At 44.8% G+C, this 21,263-nt stretch overlaps 1 protein-coding gene across 1 annotated transcript in view; it reads right to left on the bottom strand.

The window, feature by feature from the left end:
- Positions 1-13,542, bottom strand: part of HAPSTR1 (HUWE1 associated protein modifying stress responses) — a 30,128-nt gene extending 16,586 nt beyond the window's left edge. Inside the window, exons 1-2 of the mRNA XM_082260145.1 lie at positions 13,307-13,542; positions 12,697-12,777 (exon numbers count right to left, since the gene is read on the bottom strand). Coding sequence (XP_082116271.1) covers positions 12,697-12,777; positions 13,307-13,502 — 277 coding nt within the window. The 5' untranslated portion in view covers positions 13,503-13,542. The remainder of the gene's footprint in view (positions 1-12,696; positions 12,778-13,306) is intronic.
- Between the last annotated feature and the right edge of the window lie 7,721 nt (positions 13,543-21,263).

A 21,263-nucleotide genomic window follows, 5' to 3' on the forward strand; every position in this document is an offset into this window, starting at 1 on the left:
AAAAAAAAAAAAAAAGATGGCCCCATCAAAAAGAGGACTACATGAAGATGGTCACAAGTGACAGGGAAAAGGCAGCAGTATTTAATATGATGTTTATACGAAGGTAAAGTAAGGGTATAATAAACAAGAGAGTAATGCTAACAGTACACTGAATGTACCTGGGTGGCTGACAGAAACCAGTGTCCAAAAAAAAAAAAAAAAAAAAAAACACTTAGCCCTGGTTCACACTTGTGCGAGTGCGGGGTTCGCATGTAATGTCGGAGCGCACTGCTCCTTCATTACATGCGATCGGCTGTGCGGTGAGAGTTTAGCCATACACTTTGTATGGCTAAATTCGCACCGAACCCGCAGCAAACACGCACAGGGACCCTTTTTGGCAGCCGCATCAGGATCGGATCGCACAGCGGTTCACACTTGTGCGATCCGATCCTGTGCGAACTGCAAGATCGCACTGCGATATGCGATCAAACTGGGGGTGTCGTTAAGATTACATTGACACCCCCAGCGTATCGCATATGGCAGTGTGAACTGCCGGGGGTGCGTGTGCGATGCGGGAACAGGCTGCGGATTCGCAGCCTTCCCGCACTCGCATAAGTGTGAACCGAGTCTTAGGCTCCATGTACACAGGACGTTGTTAAAAGTCCCTTTGAATGCTGGAATTTTTAGGACGTTTGAAACGTCCGTTCGGTCGCGTTTGTACCCGCGTTTAGCAGCGTTTGCGTTTAGAACCGTTCCTAGGAGGTCAAAAAAATTATTCCCCTTTAAAATGGAAAAACTCAAACGCTAAACGCGGGTCATCGCGTTCAGACGCGTTTGAAACGCCGGGAAACACACGTTCGAACGCAAATAATTGCGTTCTAAAAAAAGTCCCTGAACACAACTGCCTGCAAATGACTGTAAACGACCTGGTGTACATGGACAGATAAGATAAAATGTAGATGGGTTCAGGGGCTTCTAAAAAAAAAAACGCCCAACTGCTCCTAAACGGCCATTTCCAGCGTCCCGTGTACATGGAGCCTTAATGTGAATAATCACTAGCCATGTTATAGCCAGACTTATTTTTAACTTTTAAGGTAAGTTTACTGACTGGAATGGTACCAGCTGCTTGGTGAACAGCAATTGCAGTACCAATATTCAAAAAAAAAAAAAAGGGTCAGAGATATTACCGTATTTATCGGCGTATAACACGCACTTTTTCCTCCTAAAAATGGAGGAAAAAGTAGCAGAGCGTGTTATACGCCGATATAACAAAAAAAGTCCAGAAAGCACTAGCAGCGCTGAGAGGTAGAAGGGGGCGGGCGGCGCCGAGGAGAAGGGAGGACGCGCTGTCATCGGAAGTCCCGCCTCCTATGCCGACGTCAATCATAGGCGCCGGGACTTCCTATAACAGCGCGTCCTTCCTTCTCCTCGGCGCGGCCCGCTCCCTTCTACCTTTCGGCGTTGGCTGCTTGTGAAATGACAGGTGCGCGCGAAGCGCTTCAGGCCCCCAGCCCATACAATGCAATGACAGGCTGATGGCAGCCGCCACTAATCGAGACTGTTGGTACAACCAGCTATTACCTGCACTTAGGGACAGATGGTCATGGATGGACACACTGAGTGTCTAGCTAAGGTAATTGCTGGCTGTGTTAGCAGTCACAAATAGCTGTTGCTTCTGCCAGCCTGTCTTACATTGTATGGGCTGAGCAGCACCTGTCATTCCAGCCGTAGAAATTTGCAGATTCTTGCCACTTGAACTCCCAGGGTGTGCTACTCAGCAGCAGATATCCAGGCAAACAGGTAAATGCACAGATGAAATTTAGTTTTATTGTTTTACCTGCCAAAAGATAAGTATTTTTTGGATTTACACAGCACAGCACTACTACAGTAATGCTTACAGGTCTTTTTACTCCCCCAGCCTGTGACTGGACAGTCACTCGCACATTTTTTTTTCTCTCCTCCAAACCGCATGTTTCACACACCTGCAGGAGAAGTGATTGGCTTCTTGTGCTGCTTCCCCCTATCGGAGCTGTGCTGTACAGGGACTTTAAGGTTAGGTTCACACTATCATGTTTACTAGTGCGGCCATTTAACATGATTTCCTATAGGTAACATTTACATCTATGCAGTTCCTGCAGGCGCATTTTTTAGAAAGGGTCAACTGGCACTAGCGAGGCTGCAATTATGGGTGCTGGCGAGGCTGCATGAATGGGCACTGCACTGGCGAAGGCTGCATGTATGAGCACTGCGCTGGCTGCATGGGCACTGCGCTGGCGAGGCTGCAATTATGGGCACTGGTGCTGGCGAGGCTGCAATTATGGGCACTGCACTGGCGAGGCTGCAATTATGGGCACTGCACTGGCGAGGCTGCAATTATGGACACTGAGCTGATGTGGCTGCATTCGTGGGCACTGGTAAGACTACATTTAATTTTAAAAAAATGTTCTGAGTTCAAAGCTGTTTATTTTAAATTTCAGCTTTTTTCCTGAAATTTCTGCCCTAAAATTTAGGTGCGTGTTATACGCCGGCGCGTGTTATACGCCGATAAATACGGTATATATGGAAACTAAAGACCACTCAGCATAACATCAACAGTATGTAAACAAATGGAAGGAGTGATGACCAAACCCAGGAATTGCAGATGAGAATAGTATCATTAGTACAGGGCTCGACAAACCCCTGGGCGCCAGGTGCCCTGCCCCTTTTGCGCCCCCACCTCCTCCCCGAGTGCACGGACTTCCGCGCCGTCCGAAAATTGAGGCCCCGGCTTTTCGGCCTTCTTCTGTGAGATGAGAGAGGCTTCAAATGGGGAACTGGCAGCCTCTTGTGGTGGCCGGGAGTAAAGACTGTTTTTCCACTGCCTGTTCTCAATGCATTCCCATCTCCTTCCCAGGAAGAGATGAGAGGGAAGTTTTTGCAGGCTTCATTTCCCTGTCCAGAGGTAAGTGGACAGGGAGTGTGGTTATTAATTAATTTTTTTAATTATTAAAAAAAAAAAAAAAAAAAAATATTTATATATATATATATATATATATATATATATATATATATATATATATATATATATATATATATATATATATATATATATATATATATATTTTTTTTTTCCTCATCGCCATGCCACAGCCGAAGGCCCCTTTCACATGGGCTGTCTGATCAGGTCCGCCTATCAGTTTTTCAGGCAGACCTGGTCGGACCCTTCATTCTCCTCTATGGGGCAGTAATCTGCCGCCATCTGATCCTGTCCGCCAATAAAAGACGGATGGTGGTTCTATTTTCTATCCATCCCGACCATGGATCGGATCAGATGGCATCGGATGAAAAGAGACAGTCTTTTTCCATCCAATTGCGCTATAGAGGAGAGTGGGGTTCTAGTCGTATTTATGTGTAAATTTAGTATCCGTTTTATTAAATAAAGCTTGGTTGTTAGTTTAAAAAAAAAAAAAAAAAACGGCTCCTAACTTTTTTAGCTGGCTCCTAGATTTCAGGTAAATTTGTCAAGCCCTGCATTAGTAGAAACCAACATAGATTTTTGAAAGACCGTTCCTTGCCAGACCAAGCTTTTGACATTCTTTGAGGAGCTGAGCTGTAACTTGCACACAGGAAGACCGGTAGATGTAGTGCATGTGCATCTAGATTTTGCTAAGGCATTTGATACATTATTCTATAAACTGTTAATTTAAAAATTGAGATCTTTTGGCATTAATGACATGGCATGTACCTGGATAGAAAACTGGTTGCAGAAGCGTGTCCCCAGTGTGGTGATAAATGGCATATTCTCTGAATGGTCTGGAGTGTATGTGCCCCAGAGCTCTGCCCTGGAAACAATTCTGTTTAGCGTGTTCATAAATGATCTAAAGGTTGGAATACTGTAAACAGTTCAGTCTCAGTGGCTGATGATCCAAAGCTAAAGCAGGGTAATAACTTCACAACAAGATATAACAACTTTGCAAGAAGACCTAACAGACAACAGAGGGTTGGCTGCTAAATGGCTAATGAGGTTTATTGTGGAGAAGTGTAAAGTAATACACTTGGGAGCTAAAAATATTAATGCAAGTTACATGCTAGGGGGGAGAACATCAGCAACAGCATGCAATGCCAAGCTGCAGCAAACAAGGCCAGAGGACTATTAGTGTGCATTAAAAGGGGTATTTATTCAAAAAAGAAAACTTTACAAAACTCTGGTTCAGCCACATCTTGGGTTTGCCTTCCAGTTTTGGTCATCGATCCTCAAGAACTGAATTGGAGAATCCAAAGAAGAGCTACAAAGCTAATAAAGGGGGCTGAATGAGACAAGAGTCCATGAAGTCGCACATTAAACAGACCCACCACGATAGTGAAAGGCAGTCTCGGCTTCGACCCCCGCCAGGCCATGCCCCAACGCATTTTGCTCCATCTTAAAAGCTATTCTGTGGCTGAGATGCCATGTAGAAAGTAATCTGATGTAAAAACAATCTGCTTCATTAATATTTTAGATTTCCAACTATATGACAGAAAGGTATTGCTAACAATATTTAAAGTAGAAATCTTATTAAAAAAACAAAATAAAAATAAAATAAATCCAGCTTAAGCTGCAATTTTCACCTTCTATACAAAAAGACTGTCCCTGCGGTACTTTCTTCCTGCAGTTAGATGCCCTTAATCTGCTGGCCAGTATCCTTATACCCCATTCCTCTAAACCCTAGTCATCCTGGAACCCCCCATACATGTTACTGGACAGTGAAAGAAGCAGCACAGCGATACCCTCATTCCGGTCACTCTGCTTTCTCTTACTAGCATGTTTCTGCATACAAACCGATTGACTCCTTGTGCTACAACTTTCTCTATTACTCTAGCTCTGCTATAAAAAAAATGGACTGCAAAAGACTGATACCAGGTGCCTATCGGGGAGCACTGCTTGTGCTTCATGTAATGACAGAGCTACATTGATTTGTGTCTTGTATATCTGCCTTTTTTTGAATACACCTGTGCTGTCACTGTGAGCCATCCATTTGTACTTGTCTCTGCAGCCTTTTGGGGGGGGGGGGGGGGGGACACTCCAATATAGGTAAACTTTACTTAAAAGCGGATGTATACTGCCGGAAAAAAACAAAAAAAAAACAAACCCTGCTAGACAAAGGCATAATGAGCTAGTATGCGTCGCATACTAATTAATTATGAAATACTTACCTAAAAATGAAGCCACGACACGGACGCCCGCACACCGCTGTGGGAGCTGTCATGCTCCCTCTGTATCTCTTCCAGGTTCTGCGGCTCCGCCGCTGTGAGTGGCCGGAGCCGTGATGATGTCACTCCCTGGACCTTCAGAGCGCATGCGCCGCTAGCGTGAGCGGCTGCATGCAGGGCGAATATCTCCTAAACCGTGCAGGTTTAGGAGATATTAATTGTACCTGCAGGTAAGCCTTATTATAGGCTTACCTGTAGCTAAAAAGGTAAAAAAAGGTAGTATACTAAATACTAGTAAATTTAGTATACTACCACTTTAACCGAGTCTTTACCGAGTCTTGTTTCCAACTTCCAGGCATCATATAGTAATGCCCAAGATCAGCAGTGCCAGGCCATGCTGCTGGAAATGGGAGTTCAATTAGTTTAACCCATCACATTTTAGACAATGCAAGGACAAGTACAAACGCATAGTTCATGTGCAACAACTATAGTTACATACACAAACACACGCTTTACTTTAGGATATGCACTTCGTTACACATACTTTCAACATATATATTTATACAGTAGATATAAAAAGTCTACACAATCCTTTTAAACTGTCAGGTTTCTGTGAAAAAAAATGACAAAGAAAATTTCAGAACTTTTCCCACCTTTAAATGTAAACTATAAAAACTATACAACTCAGTTGAACAACAAAAATCTTTTTAGGTGGAGGAAAGTAAAAAAAAAAAAAAAAAAAAAAAAAAAAGAGAAAATATGGTTGCATAAAGGTGCACACCCTTAAATGAATGCTTTGTTGAAGCACCTTTTGATTATATTACAGCACTCAGTCTTTTTGGGTAGGAGTCTATCAGCATGACACATCTTGACTTGGCAATATTTGCCCACTCTTTGCAAAAACACTCTAAAATCTGTCCGATTGCAAGGGCATCTCCTGTTTACTGCCCTCTTCAGATCACCCCACAGGTTTTCAATCGGATTCAGGTCTGGGCTCTGGCTGGGCCATTCCTTTGATTTAGATGTATGCTTTGGGTCGTTCTGCTGAAAGATGAAGTTCTTCATGTTAAGCTTTCTAGCAGAAGCCTGAAGGTTTTGTGCCAATATTGTCTGGTATTTGGAACTGTGCATAATTCCCTCTACCTTGACTAAGGCCCCTGTTCCAGCTGAAGAAAGAACAGCCCCAAACATTATGCTGCCACCACCATGCTTCACTGTGGGCATGTCGTTTTTGCACCAAACATATCTTTTGGAATTCTGGGCAAAAAGTTCAACCTTGGTTTCATCAGACCATAAAACATTTTCCCACATGCTTTTGGGAGACTTGTGTTTTTACAAAATTTATCGGGACTTGGACGTTTTTCATCGTAAAAAAAAAAAAGGCTTCCATCTTGCCACTCTACCCCATAGCCCAGATATATGAAGAATACGGGAGATTGTTGTCACATGTACCACACACCCAATATTCCTGCATATCCCACAACAGTTCTTAGTAATGTCACTGTTGGGCCATACGTTCTCACCTTGATGACTGTCTTCACTGTGATCCAATGCCTTGCAAATTCTTTTGCACCTGTCTGACATCTTTCAATAATGAGATTCCTCTGATGCTTTGGAAGCTCTTTACTGTAGGCTGTGACTAAGAAAATGTCAGGAAAGACCTACTAGAACAGCTGCATCCCCCAGTTATAAGAATGTGGGAACACTAATGCAACCACATTATTTACGTTTTTTATTTTTACCCCCCCTAAAAAAAAAAAAAAAAAAAAAAAATTCAGTTTTTTTAATTGAGTTTTACAGTTGTTGTTAGGTCACATTAAAGGTGGATAAAGTTCTGAAATGATTTAGCTTTGTCTCTTTTTTTACATCACAGAAACCTGACATTTTAACAGGAGTGTGTAGTTTTTTTTATATCCACTGTATGCTCAGATTCAAACCAGTGCTGTGTTCCTTGTTAAATCTGAGCAATCTAGACATAATCTAAAATCAAGACAAAAAAAAAGAAAAACGATTCCTCATTATTTAAATATGATAGACTTGAATCACATTAAAAACAACCAATATATTTTTTATAGGGAACTTTCGGATTAGAGATGAATCAGGCAGAGTAACGTGTACAAAAACACCTTCACTGGGCATACATTCAAATTAAAATATTTAATTTGAGTTGCTAATGCACCTTTAAAGCAATTTTCTTAGGAGCCGGTTTACACTGCAAAGCGAGAAACAAAACAGCATCAAATAAATTTTCCTCTTGGAATACCAATCTGTAGATTAGGAAAAAGCTCTAAAAAAGAAAACCCTACAGTCTAACAGCAGGACATTTCTGTTATCAAACATCTATCCACTAAAGCCATTCAACTCCACCTGCTTGTCTTCCATTTACTACAATACCGAGTATGTCATAGCTTTCCCAAAGCAAAACATCCACAAGTCACCTCCTAGATGCCAGTATCTTCACCTAGTCTTCTCCCAGGTTCAACATCTTTGGCAATTTTTTATTGGCTGCCCAGGAATGACATAGCCCCACCTATCTGCAAGAAATTAATTCATTCCAGAACAAAGGGGATGGGAAGTACGTACACTGAGCTGCACAGCTTGCTGTACATTTTACAGAAGTTTGCACACAGGAAAGTAAAAAATTAAATAAATTATATGCCAGCTTAAAGACTATACAAAGTTTGACACACTGAGGAGATTGGTTTACAGCTACTTCATTGTAATATGTTTAAAGAGGAAGTAAACCCTCCTCAGGAAGTTGTACCTATAGGTAAGCCTATATTAAGGCTTACCTATAGGTACTGTAAATATCTCCTAAACATGCACCGTTTAGGAGATATTTACCTTTAATGCAGCCAGTGACGTCACTGGCGCATGCGCTCTGAAGGAACGGCAGATCGTGCCGTTCCTTCAGAGCCCCGTGCCGTGACCGTCGGCTCCCGCGCGCGTGCGCGGGAGTGACGTCACCGCGGCTCCGGCCAATCAGATGGCCGGATGCCGCGATCCCGGAAGACGGGCGACTATACATGTCGCCCGTCATACAGGTAAGCGGACGGCACGGCGGGGGCTCGTTCTAAGGTAAGTATTTCATAATGAGCTACTATGCGATGCATACTAGCTCATTATGTGTTTCTCTTTCAGGATGTAAAGAAGAGAAAAAAAATTTTTCTCGGTTTACAACCTCTTTAAGCTTGCTTGGGGGACCAGGCGAGGGATACTCCAGGGGATGACAAGTCCAATAGTAAACCAGCATTTTCCTCATAATATATATGTTGAACCATCCCCAAGCACCCAACTTTTCTTAGCAAGTCAAGAATAAACCTGGATATACGCTGCATGTTTAATCTGCAAAATAAGGAAGAAAAAAAACACTCCTAATAGAGCTGCACGATTAATCGTTAAAATAAAAGAAAAAAAAATTGCGATGATGATTTTAACCCCCCCCCCCCCATCAATTTAAAACTGCAAGGCATGTCCTCGATTCTTACAGAGCGGTTCTCTGCTCACTCACAGCTGTCAAATGTTTATCAACATTGTTAAGGCTAAGAAACTATAAATACAATGTATCTTTTTGTTCTTTTAGATCAAAGGAATGAATTTCCGTCTAAGTGAGGCCAGTTTAACTTCCAGACTAAGCCTTTTTCTGACACCTGTTGCTTACAAGTTAAAATCAGTATTATTTGCTAGAAAAATGCCTTAGAACCCCCAAATATTATATATATTTGTTTTAGCAGAGACCCTAGAGCATAAAATGGCGATCGTTACAATCTTTTATGTCACACTGTATTTGCCCAGAAGTCTTTCAAATGCAGTTTTTGGGGGGAAAAAAATACACTTTAATTTTTAAAAAACTAAACAGTAAAGTTAGCCCATTTGTTTTGCATAATGTAAAAGATGATGTTACGCCAAGAATCGGGAGAGAGTAATGACCTTTATTCTAAGCAAAAACAATTGCGATTCTCATTTTAGCCAGAATCGTGCAGCTCTAACAGGAATTTCCTACCACTTTAAAGGTTCCCCTGTCAAGGTCCCTGCAATAGCTGCGACTGTCTTCTACATTCCTTATGTCTAAGCACTGCAAACTTTGTAAGGGTAGATTAAGACATGCATCTAAATCCACCTCTCAAGTGCAATCCCTGTTCGGATAGCTTTTTAAAAAGACACCCAACAGTGAAGAGGCAATGGGACGCCTCCTCATTGCCTGTTTGAACACTTTTTGCTGACAAATGAGCCCCAATCGAATGCACCGCACATGGCTGCGTCGGCACTACTCTGCTCGGTGAGCTTGCTCGTGACGTGCTGATGTTTGGGTAGATTTTGCCACAGATGTGAAAGTGAAGCACCCGGACATTTAAACAAACCCGTCCTATGCAATTTGCAGCTTATGTGGGGAGAGGAGCTGTTCAAAATGTGACTCAATCACATATTTTTACCCCCAAACAGCACATCTAAAAAGAGGACCATAACACTTCCAGAAGTATCAGTAGCCTTGTGTCCACCACCATGTACTCTGGTCACATCATTAGACCCCTATGTCACAAAAAAACACAACAGGGGCTGGAAGATGGAACCAGTGTACAGTGGGGAATGAACATCTGACACTCCAAAAAGTGTGGAATATCAGTCATATGGAGCCTGCAGTGTTGGAAAGAGGAACCATAGGGGACCACCAGAGCAAAGAAAATGAATGTTCTTCTATGCCATGGCCTTGTATCTGCAGGTTTTTACCCTGACAAGGTTGTTTTCATTTAAAGCCTAACTCCAGGAAAAATACATTTAAATAATGCATTGTGCGTCAATTGCCTTACTTCCAAACACCTTGCCATCCTGCAGCATAATAGTTCAAAGTCACAGCGTCCTGTATGAGCATAGCCAATATCCTGCCCTGGGGACCAGGCATTTTTCCCCCATTAGCTCCTTGGGCACTAGTCCTCTCACTGCCCTTCTGAGTTCTCCTGCATTTAAGAGACGACCTGGCTGCTGAAAGGACATCCACATTAAGCAGGCAGCGATGTGGACACGCAAAGGGCTCCAGGAAGTAAAACAGGAGAAGGAGAGAAGCTCATCATGTGGTCAGTTAAGTAAAATGAGCATTTGGATTTTTATCCCTTCTTTCCAGCAATTAGAGTGAAACTGTTATGCTAGAGTTAGGCTTAAAAGGAAGAGGATTTTTTACTTTAAAGGAATTTTAAGGCAGAAGGGTTTTTATCTTAATGCATTAAGATAAAACTTATTCTGTGTGTAGCAGCCTCCCTCATACTTACCTGAAATCCCCCTCTATCCAGCGGTGTCCACTAGTCCTTTGGTCATCCGGGACTCTCCCTCCTTATTGGCTGAAAAACAGTACGGCGCCATGGGCTCCCAAAGTCAGTTAGCCAATTGGGAAAAAGAGGGGGCGGGGCCGAACAATAGCTTTGTGTCTGAATAGACGGAGCTGCAGCTCGGGTGCCCCCATAGCATGCTGCTTGCTGTGGGGGCACTTAATAGGAGGGAGGGGCCAGGAAAGCCTGTGAGGGACCAGAGAAGAGGAAAATCCAGGTTTCTCTGTGCAAAACCAACTGCACAGAGGAGGCAAGTATGACTTATTTTTTTTAAAAAACACACGGGGCTTTACAATCATTTTAATGCATTCTAGCCATTACGGTAGAAAAGCCCTTCTGTTGCAGCCCCCCACCCCCTTTATACTTACCCGAGCCCAATCTAGTTCCAGCAATGTGCACAACTGCAGCGGCTTTCCCAGTTCTTTCCCTCCTCACAGGACAGATTGACAACATTGGGAGTCATTGGCTTCAGCTCCTACATTCAGAGAATGGGGGGCAGGAAGTAGCCATGTTGTCTGTGTCAATTGCAGGTTCGGAAGTGAGCCTGCATGAGTGCCCATAGAAAGAGGCTTTCTATAAAAAGGTACTCGGGTGGTGCCAGGGTTGAGGAGCTAGGAGGGCCGGCAGGGAACCCCAAAAAGAGGAGGATCCGGGGTGATCTGTGCAAGACTACAACACAGAGCATTTAAGTATAACATTTTCTTTTTTTTTAATTAAAAAAAAAAAACCCAAACAAGAAGGAGGGGAGGGGGGGGGGAAACCTTTACAGTTAAAGAGGAAGTAAACCCTCATAAAAAACCGCATACTAGCTCATTATGAAATACTTACCTTAAAAGAAACCCGTCGCAGTGCCGCCCGCTCAGCGACAGGACGGCCGAAATGTCCAGCTGCCCTGCTTCCTTGTTCTTGTCCTCCGGTCATTTGATTGGCCAGAGGCGTGATTATATCACTCCACCGGATGCGTGCTGCTGCCGTTCATGGCATAGGGCTCTGAAGGAACGGCACGGGTGGCCGTTCCTTCAGAGCGCATGCACCGATGACGTCATCAGCTGCATGCACTGTAAATATCTCCTAAACGGTGCATGTTTAGGAGATATTTATAGCACCTATAGGTAAGCCTTAATATAGGCAAGACTTTACAACTACTTTAACCTCCCTGGCGGTATGATTCTTTTGGATTTTAGGTGCTGAAAGCGGTACCATTATTCTGCATGTAATTCTTGTGAATGAGCAGCCCAAACCAACTGTATACATTTATTATATATATATATATATATATATATATATATATATATATATATATATATATATACACACACACAGTTGGTTTGGGCTGCTCATTCACAAGAATTACACACATATATATATACACATATATATATATATATATATATATATATATATATATATATATATATATATATATAAAAAGTACAGTAAAACTGCAGGAAAGGGCACTGGGGGGCAATGTAATGTGATTTTATTTTGAATGGTATCAGTGTGTTTGGTGTGTTTTTACATTTGAATTTGCTGCCGGTTCCACCCCCCTGCGAACGTCACGTCGGAGGAGACGGAAGCCGGGGCACGGAGAGGATCGGGAGGAAGAATCACCGCCAGACACATCGCTGGATCCCGGTGACAAGGTAAGAAACCTCTTTTACAGGATCCAGCGATGCTTCTGGCGGTACCACGAGTGTGGCTCGGGGTTACCGCTTTTGGCTCTGAAATTTAACCCCGAGCCACGCTCGGGAATACCGCTAGGAAGGTTACTTTACCTTGAAATGTCATTTTCGATGTCTTTTCGCTTACAGTGTATCAAAATAAGACCCAGTGAGCCCTTCACAAAAAAGGTACACAGCTGTTCTAGGTGGCAACACTGGCTCCGGCTCCCGCCTGTAACACTCTCCCAGTGGAGACGACAAGTGACTGTGCTGACACACTGCAAAAGCATTGTCTGCTATCCTCACCTTTGTGTAGACAAAGTGGATGTAAATAGGCTGCAGGGGATCAGCAACACTGATATGCAGCAAAGGATGAAAAAGGACAATCAGGCTAAGAAATGGATTATTACCTAAAACCAATTACTACAAAGACTTGGATGTTGATGTTTAGTTGCTGTATTTTCTAAGTCACAGACTAGAGGTGAGAATATCGCACACACTACATGAAATCCTGACAGATGGCACCAGGTAGAGAACACGATGTGCGCCGAGTGGCCTCTTCCTACCTTTGTACAGATTGGTGACAGCTGTAGCAGCGTTCTGGAAAGGAGCCCACAGTGACATTCCTTGTTGCTGACAGACGCGATCTGTAAAGAAGACACAAGGCACTGGTGTAAATACAAACAGAAGCCCGGACTCCTCTGCCATATTCGGCCGGCTTCGCCATTTTGATCAGACCCAACGTTCCAATCCTGTAAATAACCGGCTGCCAATTAGTCACAATAAAAGGCTGCAGCGCCATTTTGTTTTCGGATGAACAGCCCTAATCCCCCGTCCTTCCGCCGCGGAGCGGACTGTCGCTGGCTCCTTCCGGCCGTCTCGGGGCATCGGGAGTAAACACAGCTGTCATGACGGAAGGGCGTCCCTGGTGGGCGATGCGGTCAATGACACCCCCGGGGGCTGATAGGGAACGCTTTACACACCCACGAAGGCCAATGACACTCCTCACAGGTTGCTATGGGTTACATCCCCGGCCTATACAAATCGAGGGTCAGAGGGCGGGGCTAAGTGCAGCTACTTCGGTACGGTCTTCCGCCATTTTGATTTTTTTTTCCGGTTTAGTCAGCGGCCCCGGTGTTCCCCAGCCCCCTCCCCCGCACCCCACCCGGTTCTGACCTTTGTAAAGCTGAGCCACGGCCGTGGCGGAGTTCTGGAAGAGATGCCAGAGCTTCTGCTGACTCTGTTCGGCCTCCTCCTCTAGGGGCTCCTCCTGTTCGGCCTCAGCCAGACACTGGCGCTCCCATTTACTGAACCAATGTTCGGGTCCGTGCTCCTGAATCTCGGCCTCACCCTCTTCTTTTTTCTCCTCCATTCTCCTCACCTCGGGCTCTTTCCTCCCTCCGCCCGGAGTCTCCTCCCTGATTATATCCTAGTTCCGTAGCTGCGCTCGACGTATCGATGCTCCGGCCTATGGAAAAGGCCGCCTTATGCGCAACCCGGACACCTACTTCACCCCCATGGCTCCTCCATCCTGATCTAAACAAACTGCATCTCTGACGCCACTGCCCTGACGCTAATTGCTAGCTCGGCACAACTTGCTAGCTGCCCGACACCGCCTACTACCGCCTTGTTCCTCACACAGCTTCCGAGGGAACCGCCCACCGCCGCTTCGGAATGCTAGGATTTGTCCAAACGACCCTGCGAACTTTTTTTCTAGATTTCTATTGGCGGATGGAGCTGTACCTCAAGAACGTCACGCGTTGTGGGGTTTAGCTCAAGTTTGGTTGGCAGACGCGGAGAACAAATGTAACGCGCATGCGCAGGGGACTGTGCCAGTATGAGATTATTCCTGACAATAGTGATATTCAAAAGAAACATTCTCACTTTAGACTGCTGTGTAGATATTTGGACTTAGGTCATAATATTTTTTCTATATGTTTTGAGTACTAAGTAGTATATTATTGTGCTGAGTAGGAGGATGAAATTGTGAAAACAAATATTTTTGTTTTCCAATAAATATTTTAAACATCAGATACAGTCGAATCAAAGGCAAACCTTTAACATTTTGGACAAAATAAGGGAGGGTTACAACCCCTGTCAGTATTATTCCCCCATATGTGACCATTTGGGGAGATTTCCCTTCACTTCCTGCCTCAGCCAAAACAGGAAGTAAGAAGAAATCCCTCCAAAGTGAAGGAACCCCTGGTTGTTATTAGGGTCACCCGAACTAGTGTCCCCATTTGAAGATTTCCCATTTATTATTGTTCTGGGGATACCCCAACATTTTGGATTTTCTTTATCATTATCATTGAAAGTGAAAGCCAAACAGGACAAATAGAGAGAGTGAATCTTTATATTAGGGCACAGACAACAACAAAAGCTAACATGTATTCAAATCCCTCCTTACTCTATCCAAAAAAAAGTTTTTTTAACTAATTTTTCTAAAAAAAGCTAAACTTTTTATGACGCATTGTCCTGTCGTTGTGCCAACAAAGTCCAATTATTTTTACCTCTTTTTTGATACTGCAAAGCAGGGATAACAAACAAAGAGATCTTTTGTAAAAAGCACCACACATTACACAAAATAACACTTGTTAGGCACACATTTAACCCCTTGATCGCCCTAGATGTTAACCCCTTCCCAGCCAGTGTCATTAGTACAGTGACAGTGTATAGTATTAGCACTGATCACTATAGTATATTAGTGTCACTGGTGATGTCAGTGGCAGTTAGTCAGTTTCCACTTAGTGTCAATTAGTGTAAGATTGCCCGCTGCGCTATAGTCGCTGTCCCATCATAAGTCGCTGATCACTGCTATTACAGTAGTAGTATAAAAAAAAAAAAAAACAGTATATATACCATAGTTTGTAGACGCTATACCTTTCATGCAAACCAATCAATATACACTTATTGGAATTTTTTTTATCAAAGACAAGTAGCAGAATACATTTTGGCCAAAATGTATTTAGAAATTTGATTTTTAATTTTCTTTTGTTTTATATGTTTTTTAGAAGAATGTAAAAAATATTTATAATTTTTTTTAACCACTTGCCGACCGCTCACATTGACACTACTGCGGCATAATGGCACGATCCCGTCCAGCAACGTGCCGCGGGAGCCGATTCTGGTCGGATTCGATAGGGAACCGATCAGTCACCAGATACAAAAAACATAAAATTGCTGCGCATTAAGGTAAAAAACTGTAAAAACAGCAAATATACAATAGTGGGTACAGCAGCCACACTAATCTGAAATGTAGCAGATTAAAAGAAATAAAAACAAAACTGTGGCGCTAAAACCCTTTTAGAATGACAGTCCCACTTAAAGATGTGAAAAAAGCAATAAAAAAGCAGTCCATGTGTGTCCGTCTCCACGTATAGAAGTAATTCTCGAGCAGAAAACCACCACCAGAAAGCACTCCAACACCAGTACTTCTTACTAAAAGTAGTTGATCTCCATCACAGAGATCAAAAAGTGCGCATAACCGGTAATAATGAAGGCTTCTCCAATGCAGTCCTGATAAGCTCACGGTATGGTATATTATGCAAAGAGAAAAGGGACATCACATAGCGCAGACCGCTTTAAAAGGCTTTATTCTTAAATTGATATATGGTACTCACAAACAAAGTACTACATCTCGCATGTAATACATGGGCACAGAGACCTCCCAGATGTCCTTAGGGCGTCCCAGCCGTGGACCACCAGATCGATGGCCGTCCTGTCTCCTCCAAAGATCGCAGCACTCGCCACCCAGCACGCCACCCGACGCACGTTTCGTCCGATTGGACGTCGTCATGGGGTGTGGCTACAGGGTGCGCCAATGCCTTCTATAGCGGAGGAGAGAACCGCCCACCGGAACTGAGTGGCCGGAAGTGAGGTATGCGCTCCACACGACCGGAACCACCACTCTGACCGGAAGAGGAAGGTAAAAGAGAACAACATAATGGGGAAAAGAAGGAAAAAATCCCTTCAAGAAACCCCACACTGCGATGTCTCCGCCATCCTTCAAATAAGCAATGCCCTATATATGGAATCAGCCAAAAAAGAAGCATTACTCCATATACCGAACAGGTATATAGAAATCCAATGTGTCAACCCGTGGCCCGAGGAAAGACAGCGCCATCTATCGGTGCTCCAAATGTGTAACACCCCAAGTACAAGGAGGTCTCAAAAAGCACAAAAATACATATATCGATTAATAACATTAAATAAATTACAACATAAGATAACACACAACATAAATTAAAATGCTACACAATAAAATACGTTTTATTGCTTTTTTCACATCTTTAAGTGGGACTGTCATTCTAAAATGGTTTTAGCGCCACAGTTTTGTTTTTAGTCACCAGATACAGACCAATGATTTTTGGTCTGGATCTGGCGATCGGTTCCAGCCAATGGTAACCTCTCCCCTGCCTGTGTAATGTAAACACAGGCAGGGAAAGTGATGTCACTGTCCCTTCTGGAGCCCTTTCGGTTCCAAGAGAAGACTGAGAGACATCAAAAACGTGAGTTCCACCAAGCAGCACACTGACACACTTCACATAGGCACATTTAACCCCTTGATCACCCCCTGATCACCCCCCAAACCCCTCACAGTGAACACTATATACAGTGGTATACAGATCTTTTACTGATCACTGTATAAGTGTCACTTGTGAGCATAATTTGCGCTAGGCCCATATAGGGTTAGGGCACCCGCCACCTATCCCCTAATAAAGTTTTAACCCCTTGATCACCCCCAGTTAACCCCTTCACTCCCTATCACTATGTGCACTAAATACAGTATATAGGTAAATACTGATCACTGTATTTAGTGTCACTTGTGACCCTAATTTGCGCTTGCGCTAAGCCCAGATAGGGTTAGGGCACCCGCCACCTATCCCCTAATAAACTTTTAACCCCTTGATCTCCCCCAGTTAACCCCTTCACTCCCTATCACACAGTGCACTAATATATACATTATATCAGATAACTACTGATCACTGTATTAGTGTCACCTGTGACCCTAATTTGCGCTTGCGCTAAGCCCAAATAGGTTTAGGCCACCCGCCATCTATCCCCTATAAAGGTTTAACCCCTTGATCTCCCCCAGTTAACCCCTTCACTCCCTATCACACAGTGCACTAATATATACAGTATATCAGATAACTACTGATCACTGTATTTAGTGTCACTTGTGACCCTAATTTGCGCTAAGCCCAAATAGGTTTAGGCCACCCGCCATCTATCCCCTATAAAGGTTTAACCCCTTGATCTCCCTCAGTTAACCCCTTCACTGCCCTGTCACAGTGTTCACTATATACAGTGATTACCGATCACTGTATTAGTGTCACGGGTGACACAACTTAGGCTAGTTAGCGTCAGGGTCCCACTATACCACTGTTATTTAACGTCAGTTACAGTCAAGTACACTAACACACATACACACACACACACCTCCATTGCTAGTATAGTGTTTGAACAGATCAATATCTGATCTGATCAGAACTATACTAGCGTCCCCATAATTTAGTGTTCCCAAAACGCAGTGTTTGCACAATCAGCGCTGATTCCTGCTAGCACCTGCGTTTAGCCCCTCTGCCCAGCCCACCTTACCCAGGCAAGTGTAGTAATCAATAGATTACTGTCACTTCCAAAAAACACAAATCACACAAAACCGCTGTGTTAGCAGAGTCAGGCCTGATCTCTGCTAGCACTAGCAGTTTTTTTTGTAGCGACCAAATAGTCCTCGTCAACCAGGTGCTTTTATTAACTAGTAGTCACACTACTGTACCGGTAAATTTAGTTACTAAAATGACCAAATGTTGGTACAGTGGTGAAGAGGTCTACAGTATACTGGCCATGTCAGATGGGAGCAATGGGGAAGCCTCACTGGCAGAATCAGGGTCAGTATACAAACCTGATGACAGCAGCAGCTCCCTGACAGATAGCTCCGGCGACAGAGGGGTCCCTGCTAAGGTCAGGCGTACCCGACCCCATTCTGGAGTTGCTGAGTTGCAAGAACCGGGAGTTTCTCATATGCAGCAGAGTGCCAGTACTAGTGTCGCTCACACTTCTCGTGATCTGGCAAGCACGAGCGGCCTAGTACACCCTGGACCTACAACCAGCACTGCAGTATCACTTGGTGATGTGGCGAGTCCCGTAAGTGCAGTTGAAGCTGGTGCGGTGGCTAGCACAAGTAGTGGCCCGCAGCCACCGCTTATCCGAAGACAGGCCCGTAGAGCCCATAGTGTCCTTCCTGAAGCGCTGGCATATCCTAATTGGCAGCCCACAGATTCCACAGCGCCAGTACTTCCCCCATTCACTGCCCAACCCGGAATCCAAGTGGAAACAGCTGGTTTTAATCCCATTAACTTTTTTAAGCTGTTTTTCACTGAAGATCTTTTCGGATCTATTGTGGACCAATCAAATTTATACGCTCAACAATTCATCACCGCCAACCCAAATTCACCCCTTGCCAGACCATTCGCCTGGAATCCTATTACGATTCCCGAGTTTAAAACCTTTCTGGGCCTTTCCTTCAACACGGGCATTACAGAAAAGAATGAATTGCGGTTATATTGGTCCACTGACCCAATTCAGCAAATGCACGTGTTCTCTGCTGCTACAGTGGGTACGGAAAGTATTCAGACCCCCTTAAATTTTTCACTCTTTGTTATATTGCAGCCATTTGCTAAAATCATTTAAGTTCATTCTTCTTCCTCATGAATGTACACATAGCACCCCATACTGACAGAAAAACACAGAATTGTTGACATTGTTGCAGATTTATTAAAAAAGAAAAACTGAAATATCACATGGTCCTAAGTATTCAGACCCTTTGCTCAGTATTTAGTAGAAGCCCCCTTTTGATCTAATACAGCCAGGAGTCTTTTTGGGAAAGATGCAACAAGTCTTTCACACCTGGATTTGGGGATCCTCTGCCATTCCTCCTTGCAGATCCTCTCCAGTTCTGTCAGGTTGGATGGTAAACGTTGGTGGACAGCCATTTTTAGGTCTCTCCAGAGATGCTCAATTGGGTTTAAGTCAGGGCTCTGGCTGGGCCATTCAAGAACAGTCACGGAGTTGTTGTGAAGCCACTCCTTCGTTATTTTAGCTGTGTGCTTAGGGTCATTGTCTTGTTGGAAGGTAAACCTTCGGCCCAGTCTGAGGTCCTGTCAGAGACTCAATACCCTGCGCAGGCGCTGTTAGGAATGCTTCCTGAGCACACTGATGTGCTGTCATGAGTCTCCTAAAGGGTTAACCTAGAGCAGACTAATTGCTGTAATTGGCAAACAGGCTGCCTTATTTAAACAGCCCAGCAGCACTGCACTTTGCTGTGTTGTCTTCAGCTCTCCTGTATCCTGTGCCTGTTATATCTGCTGTTCCTGTTTACCTGACCCGGCTTGTCTTTGGATTCTGATTACCTGCTGCCCGCCCTGATCTTGGCTTGTCCTGACTATCCTCCTGTCTCGTCCTGATCTGTTTACCTGCTACCGGCTATTGGTCCTGGATCTGTTCCTGGCTCTCCCAGGGAATCCGGGGGGCCGCGACCTGGTGTTAGCAAGCAGCCAAATCCATCCCCACCTTCTGGGGCCCTGGTGAAGACCGGCTTACACTTAGACTCCGCGCCTCTGGTGAACCTGTGCCACGCCAGTTACCCGGTAAGCCACTCCTCTTACGTCAGGCTCTGCCATGTTACCCCGTGACAGTACAACACAGCCAAGACTGAGCCTGCTAGAGGAGCCTCTCCTATGGATGACATCTGCCAGCACCTTGCGGCCCTTACCCAAGCCGTTAAGTCCCTGCAAGAGGGCTATACCCAGCTGGAGGGGCGTGTTCAGTCCCTGACCCCCTCCACGGACCCTACAGTTTCTGCTGCTTCCATGGCTCCCTCCGGTCCGACCGTGGTGATGCTGCCTCCTGAGCCAAGGGTCCCTACGCCGGAAAGGTTTTCTGGGGATCGGAGCAAGTTTAGAGCCTTCCGCAATGCCTGCGAGCTGTACTTCTCCCTGCAACCCCGAACCTTCTCCTTGGAAGCAACCAAAGTGGGGTTCATCATATCCCTGCTTCAAGGTGAACCTCAGTCCTGGGCTCACCGCCTGCTTGAAGAGCGCAATGACCAGCTGGACTCCATGACGACTTTCTTTAACGCAATGGCGCAGTTATACGAAGACCCGCAGCGCACTGCTACCGCAGAAACCGCGCTTACTTCACTTCAACAGGGCCGTAGAGCCGTAGAGGATTATGTCACTGACTTCAGGCATTGGAGTACGGACACTCACTGGAACGACGCAGCCTTGCGACATCAGTTCCGCCTGGGTCTTTCAGAAAACTTGAAAGATGAACTGGCCCGAGTGGGTATACCCGAGACCTTGGAGGCATTAATCACCCTGGCCATACAGATAGACCGCCGGCTCCGTGAACGTAGAGCAGAGAGGTCCACGCAGCAGACCCGCCCAGTCTGGATGTTGCCACAGGTTCCTAATCCCGTCCACACTTTCTCCTCTGGTGCCCGTTCCAGCAACACTGCTCCGCTTATTTCTGAATCGGATACGTCGGAGCCGATGCAACTTGGGCTTATGCGTCCTTCCTTATCAACAGAAGAACGCTCACGACGATGTCAGAACAACCTGTGCCTGTACTGCGGAGAGGCCGGACACTTTGTACGCTCATGCCCAGCAAAGATGCGTAAGCGTCTTTCTATATCCCCCTCAAGTTATCCAGTCTCTGTCAACAATACCACTCACCTGGCTCTCTCTATCTCATTTCAGCTCCCAGAAGGCCCGATCCCGGTCACCGCTATTATTGATTCCGGGGCATGCAGCTGCTTCATTGATCTTACCTTTGCTGCCCATCAACGCATCCCACTTCGACCCAAGTCGCAGGGACTCTCCATCTTCCTAGCAGATGGGTCCCACATCAAGTCTGGGCCAGTTACCCAAGAAACCCCTCCATTGCCTGTGGCCACTCTCGAAGGGCACAAGGAGTTGTTATGCCTGGATGCCATCTCTTCTCCCTTGTTTCCCATTATTCTGGGGTTACCCTGGTTGCAGGCGCACAACCCGCAGATTAATTGGACTTCTGGAGACGTCAAGTTCCAGTCCCCTTACTGCCAGAATCATTGCCTGCCAGTACGCCATAGTGCTCC

The sequence above is a fragment of the Pelophylax lessonae genome, assembly GCF_965119305.1.
Source record: "Pelophylax lessonae genome assembly, chromosome: 6".
NCBI classification, from domain to species: Eukaryota; Metazoa; Chordata; class Amphibia; order Anura; family Ranidae; genus Pelophylax; species Pelophylax lessonae.